Source organism: Alosa pseudoharengus, unplaced genomic scaffold, assembly GCF_046254945.1.
Source record: "Alosa pseudoharengus isolate Yale_2024_CS ecotype anadromous, Long Island Sound unplaced genomic scaffold, YU_APseudo_1.1 YU_APseudo_1.1_scf_13, whole genome shotgun sequence".
NCBI lineage: Eukaryota > Metazoa > Chordata > Actinopteri > Clupeiformes > Clupeidae > Alosa > Alosa pseudoharengus.
The window spans coordinates 26,293,206-26,300,584 of NW_027468598.1; the positions used below are offsets into that span (position 1 = coordinate 26,293,206).

General features: G+C 41.0%; 1 protein-coding gene across 1 annotated transcript; it reads right to left on the reverse strand.

Annotated features, from left to right (window-relative positions):
* Positions 1-4,119: 4,119 nt before the first annotated feature.
* Positions 4,120-5,076, reverse strand: LOC143121378 (odorant receptor 131-2-like). The gene has a single exon (XM_076281736.1). It carries the CDS (start codon positions 5,074-5,076, stop codon positions 4,120-4,122), a length of 957 nt encoding a protein of 318 aa, XP_076137851.1.
* Between the last annotated feature and the right edge of the window lie 2,303 nt (positions 5,077-7,379).

A 7,379-nucleotide genomic window follows, 5' to 3' on the forward strand; every position in this document is an offset into this window, starting at 1 on the left:
TGTACAATATTTCATGCCCAAATCATATAACTGATGCATGGTTTGCCCCTAACCCTGTCATGAAACCACTTCAGGCATCCAACCAGTGTTCCTCCCTCTCATTGCAAAAACAGGCATAATAATGCAAAACTCAATACATAGTTACATATAATTTACAGCTGAATTAAATAAAACTTTTACAACATCAAAACCCTGCAAGACCCTTACTCAGTTTCTTACTCAGGACTAGTCCCTGCAATACCTGTGGTGGATATTTCTTCACATGTTTAAAGTTGGGGAGTTAGGCCCTACCCTCTAAAATCTTTCCACTTTTCATTTTTATGTGGGTTGTTATGAATATTAAGTAGCTCACTAGATGACGTCTTCCAGCCATCATTGTTGTTTTCAACAAGTGTTTGTGTCAGTTTGTCATTATTCCCAATGTCTTCTTACTCTTGCATTGAGCAAGTTTTAGCCATGGTCTTAGAATTTTAAAGGCATTGTTGTTTATGCCTCAAAGACCAAGGCATTGTTGTTTATGCCTCAAAGGATATCCACATGGCTATTTGGCTACTAGTGTTGCGCCTGTAAGCCAGAAATGTGTTCAAATTTGACAAACAGGTATATGTTCCTAAAGCAGACTTTTTTCTTTACATTTTTACATTAGAATTTTTTGTGCAAAAAAATATGTGTTCACTTTGTGAAAGATATTTGGTCATTTTGTAAACAAAATGGCAAGCAACAAGGTAATTGCCACAAACTTTTGCTTCTGCTTACCGAATAGGAATGATGCAGCCAATGATGTTAATTTATACACAGTGTTCATGCATGTTCGAGGAAAGTACCAGGAGGCTATGTGTTTTGATGTTTTGACATAAAAATAAAATATGTCGATGAAATGGATGAAAAGTTGTTGCATGTTTAAACGTGTATTTTAGGTCTACATATGAAATACGTGTAAAATACCTGTAATATACACATTAAGAAGCATATGTTTTTGAACTGCTCGGGATTCCATATCACAACATTGTAGTGCCTTGACATGTTGGAAATTCTCTGTGAAATGATGGCATCAAACATCCTCCAAATTACACAAGTAACACACCTGATTTAATGATGGGTAACACTTTACTTGACAGTATCGACATAAGAGTGACATGACACTGTCATGAACATATGAAACTGTCATGACACATGAACCCTAACTCTAACCCTAACTTGTTATGACAAAAACCGAATGTCACTTAGAAGTGTTATGTCATAAATGTTTATGACTTGTTTATGACACATTCATGACTATGTCATGTCACTCTTATGTCGATACTGTCAAGTAAAGTGTAACCTAGTTATGTAATTTAAAAAAATAATAAATAACCAGGTTTAAACTTATATATGATTGTGTGCTCACCGTTTTGCCACTACACTGGTGTTATCATTAGGCCTACATGACGATGCAGCCAAGAGAGGACAAAAGTTTTAGAAAGATAAGCTAAGTTTTGATGGATACAAGTAAAGTGGAAAATTATCATATATTGCTGGTTCAAAAGGAAGAGTGTACTGCTTTTCTGAGTCCCTTGGGATATTAAAATTGTCAAATTGTGAAATGAAAAGGTCAAACTTCTTATTCTCTTTGGTGGATGTGAAGATAAGGTGTCCGTTACAGATCCACTGGGGGGCATTACAACACTTTTATACTACTGAACAGCGCACATGGTGAATGACATGTTCTCACCACGACTATGGTGTTGCTACAGTATATGAACCTTATCTAGTCATGGACGTGTAACATGATGAAGATGGAATATAAATGGTGAAATACAGTATCTATGAAAGATCTATGACAATGGCCTTGTGAATTTAGGCCTTACTTACAGCCCAGGCCTGTTCGGTGGTCATATAGGTTTAGTCAGATTTATTTATTTATTTATTTTTTTCTTTTTCGCATGCCCAAATTTCCGTCAATGATTCCCGGGACACTGAAAGACCGGGGTACACGAAACTTGGTGGGCATGTAACCCCACATAGATAGCATGGAACCATCGTTTTTCGTTTTGATCTGTAGCCCCCCCGCTGGACTGGACCCCAGGAGGGTAGGGCAGACACAGTTTTCTGTGAATATCTCGAAAACCGTAGGGTTTAGGAGGACCATTTTTTTTTGTATGTTGATCTCAAGAGGCCATGTCAACCCATTCCATAACCACTCATTTCATGTATAGCGCCACCTAGTTAAACACAAAAAAGTAAAAATGAGGTGTTGTAATCGCAGGTATCTGTGACGTAACATAGTCAAAACTGCACGAAATTGGAAGTGTAGGATCATTATGACACCCTCTGAATGCACGCCAAGTTTTGTGGAATTCCGTTCATCGGGGGCCACACAATAAATTAATTTATGTTACTATACACCAACTGGCCTGTAGGTGGCCGGAGACAGTTTTCTGTGAATATCTCGAGAACCGTAGGGCCTAGGAGGTCCACCTTTTTTATGTATGTTGGTCTTAAGGGGGCATGTCAACCCATCCCATTACCACTTATTTCATGTATAGCGCCACCTAGTTAAAAATTAAAAAGCAAAAAAGTAGGTGTTTTCATCACAATATCTCTGGCTGACAAGGTCAAAACTGCACGAAATTAAAAGTATAGGATCATTATGACACCCTCCGAATGCATGCCAAGTTTTGTGTACTTTCGTTCATGGGGGGCCTTACAATAAAATAATTTATGTGTACAATTAGTGACGTACACCAACAAGAATTCCCGGGACACTGAAAGACCGGGGTACACAAAACTTGGTGGGCATGTACCCCCACATGGATAGCATGGAACCGTCATTTTTCGTTTTGATCTGTAGCCCCCCCGCTGGACTGGACCCCCCAAAAGGAGGGTAGGGCAGACACAGTTCTCTGTGAATATCTTGAGAACTATAGGGCCTAGGATGACCATTTTTTTCCCGTATGTTTGCCTCCAGGGGTCATGTTAACCCATTTCATGTGCACAAACAGATACACACACACACACATTCACAGTAATCATACGTATGACACATACTCACACAGTAGACATATGTACGCTTGCATGCACAGGCACATACGCAGGCACACACACAAGCACGCACACACACACACACACACACACACACACATAACATAAACATAACACAAACAATCAAGAATTTCTCAGAATTATGAACAGGCAAGATGGAGGTGGGGTTGTATAAAATGAATTTTACATGTGAAATCTATGAACTAATAATGTTTTGGTACTTGTTGTCTAGCAGATACCAGTGAGAATTGAGTGTGGATAATGCAATTTAGTGAGACAGTTAGAATCATATAGGCCTTTCAGCGTGATTTCTTTTTGTGGAAAAAATGTGCTGGACTGGGCGGCGGTCATATTTTGTACCGCTCTGCGGTACATCTAGTTAACAACATGTTTATGAACGGTCAGAGCAGCAGTGAAATCCAAATGTTTACTTTATTTACTTCTGAAACAACTATTGGGAAAAAAATTGGTTGGTCATTAAAGCAGCAGTATCTTCAAAATAAGTAATTAATGAAACTAAATGAATCACAGTATGTCTGAATGTAAAATGAATGTGGCATTGGTGTTGTGAGTGTAACTTTGAAAATGAACATAAATAAAACTTGCAACACAGTTTGGGAATGAAAAGTAAAAGGCCATCTAAATATGTTCTCAGCACCTATGTGTTTATATAAAAAATATATTTACATACAGTTAATATGTTTTATCTAAATCCATTTTATATATACATCCTTAAAAATTCTGCATTGAAATGGGCACACATGACAGTGGATGATCAGTGTCAGGTGTTTATCACTGGCAGTGTTTGAAGGGTTACATTTCCTGTATTACAATCTTGGTCAGTGTTCATAAAAAAAAAACTGTTAAAGTCTCTGAGCGTGATATTTGACCTCACTGGTCAAACACTTAACTGGTTTTGACATAGGACTCAACAGTGGAAGCTCTTAAGCAAGACAATTATAACTATTGACTGTCCATAATAAGGTAATGACAATTTAGCAGGATCTTGGATGACTTATCAACAACTTTATCATGTTTACTGTAAATTACATGTAAGGTTGTGTGAGGAAATGCAATGAGACATATAGAGAGAAGCATTTATTTTTCTGCAGATATGTGATTAAATCCACACTTAGCATAATATCTCATAGCAGCATTAAACTTCTCATCTCTCAAACCATACACGAGAGGGCTTATGGCCCGGGAGACAACAGAGAAAGCCAGGAAGTTGAAGTAGCGCACGATGAGGTAAATATTGACATCGCCGATCTCCAGCACTCTGGCCTCTATCAAAGGCCCCGTGACCTCCAGGGTGCACAACACCAGCTGCAGGACGTGAAGCAGGAGGGTCCGCTGGCCCTTGGAGGCGGCCTGCTTGTTGTCGCCCGAAGCCTTGCGCGCCACGTGCATGATCGAGCCGTAGCAGAAGGCCAGGATAAGCAGCACAAGCAAGTAGTTGAGTATGAAGAGGTTCCCCCGCATGATCATGTGCCAGTCCTCCAGGAGAATGATCTCGTAGTAGCAGAAAGCCGGCTGGGAGAAATAAGTCTTTGCCACGTAGCTGAGGAAAATGGTGAAATCGATAAAGGGCTTGGAGAACGAGATGAGCCAGACCAGGGCCACCATCAGCATAGTTCTGGCTGGGGAGAAGATGTTGACGTGTCTGAGGGGCATGCAGATGGCCACGTAGCGCTCTATGCACATGGCGATGATGGTGGTGGGGGAGACGTGGGTGAGACCTCCCATGAGGAGAGTGAGGGGCAGGCACGCTCCCACAGGCAGCAGCAGGAACACCTGGTACGTGATCACCACAAAGTTGGTGGTGAGGAGGAAGGCCGTGTCTGCGATCAGTGTCTGGGCGAACAGCACGTATCGGGCCTCCGTCTTGAGCATGCGACGCTTCAGGAAGACGACGAACATGAAGATGTCGATGTAGACGAATGGCCACACGAAGATCTGCGCCAGCGCAGTGGTCACGCTCAGGCGCACCGGGTCACTGCCGGTGAAGAGCCGCCCGCCGCTGCCGTTCCTGCCCTGACTGCTGTTGTCACTCATGGTCTGCTATGAATCAGTAAAATTGAATAAAGAAATAACATTAAACTAGATTTAAAACAAATCAGTCTGAAATTGTGTCAAATCTAGAGGCAGAGTTGAAATTAAGCCAGAGCTGAAGACAAAAGATTACGCTTTTAAGATAAAGCTTGGAATATACCGTATGTGCAGGGCAGAGTATGTACAATACACAGGCTGCTGTAGTTAGGTTCTCATGACAGAGGAACAGATCTGCTAAGACAGGAGATATCAGGGAAAAAATGCAAGGTTTACAAACTTTTAGACAGACATGACACCAGATTTACATAGATTAAGAGTGTGAGACTGTGTAATAATAGGCAGCTGGATCAGGCTGGTAGCTGTACAGTATGTAAACCTCCCTCCCAAATGCCCAAAGACGTGTGAAGACAGACAGACATAAAAACACTTGGGGGTCTTTTCTGCCTCCTTTGCTAGCATGCCTGCCTTGCCTGAGAATCAGGGGTGCTGCAAGTTTCTGGTTCAGGCCCAGGCTGGTACAGGGCTGAGCCACACGGCAAAAACAGCTTATCTAATCAAATCTAAAGTGTTATTCATCTTATATCAAGATGAAACAATCTAGTTGGTATTGTTTTCAGTATAAAGAGACTTACCTAGCGTTTTCTCGTAGAATTGTTGAATAAATTTGTCTTAAAATAAGTCAAAATGATCTTTCAAGAGAGTGCTAGGTAGTCTCTTCATACTAAAAACAATACCAAACAGATTTTTTTATCTTAATATAAGATTCATAACACTTGATTAGATTTTTTTTTTTTTGCAGTGCATGCAGTCTAGTCAAATCAATGCATCAACACATGTATATCTATTATGCTAAATATAATTATTCTTAAGCTATGCTTAAAATCCTTGAGACACAGAGTTATGCATGCATTCATTGTGCAGGCTGCAGCTGTTACTCATGATCTGCTTTAGAAAAAAACAGTAATTTCCATCATTATACATCACATAGGGACAGTCATACAGTACAGCATATTATTTGTATACAATAAGGTGTTACACAGGTCCACATTAACAGTCGCATAAACTCCCCCTGATAAAGAGTATAATACATATAATGTTATCCACAGAGTCCTTACCTAAAGTTTGTGCTCATGATTTGTCAGATCTTGACAACCATTCAGGCTTGCATTACTTTTTATAATGTCTGATGTGCTTCATTTGAATATTAAGTTGTTGACAACCACACTATGTCTTCAGGGAGTGTAGTTTCATGATTGAGCCCATCCTGAAATGAATAATAGCTTTACATCAGCAATTTTAATCATTTATCAATGGTTGTTACAATCACAATCACACAATCACAGTCACATTGCTACAAAAAAAGAGAATGACAAGAACACTCTACTTTCTAAATGTGTATTGTCGTTAATAATAAATAAACGAAATGTCTGACATTACAATGATGTTAAAGCGATTGTGAATTTCTTCCAGACAGCAGTCAGGGCAGGATCGGCAGCGGCGGGCGGCTCTTCACCGGCAGTGACCCGGTGCGCCTGAGCGTGACCACTGCGCTGGCGCAGATCTTCGTGTGGCCATTCGTCTACATCGACATCTTCATGTTCGTCGTCTTCCTGAAGCGTCGCATGCTCAAAGTGGAAGCCCGATACGTGCAGACTGAACATCTGTGTTTGGGCATTCCATTTGAGTTATTCCCAACGATATACACTGCAAATAGCAGTCAAAAGCAATCCATGCGAGTATATAAAGCTGCACCATAATTGTTTACAAGGCATTACTGCAAATTGCCCCTTTTGCCTTATGTCAGTTTTAAAAGTCAAAACCATTAGCCACATGTTCACAGGTGTTTACTTCAAATCCTTCAGACTAGAGTTCTCAACGGGTCGGGTCGGCCCGACAAACCCGACGGGACCCGCAGGTTCGGGTCGAAAATATAAGCAAATGACTCGGGTCGGGTCGGACCTCGGGCTTAATCTTTTCCGCTCAGTGAAAAAAAAAAAACATTTATTAATCATCGCTGCTGTTCACCGTAAAGAAAGGCTGCTACTGCGTGCAACGTGCATCATGGAGAGGGACGGGGGCAGACCTGACGCCGCTGCGTGCACGCCTTTAGCCTGGATAAGAAGATGGGAGTTGGTGAAAAGTAAACTTGCCGCAGGTGAATTCACCATCGCTACTACAGGAGTGGGAAAATCAGAGGTCTGGAAAGTGTTTGGAGTGGTGCTGGATTCTGATGGAAATTCTACAGGTTATGTGCAATGCTCAAAATGTAAGGTGCTGATGAAATATGTGACCCTGCAAGGCGAAAC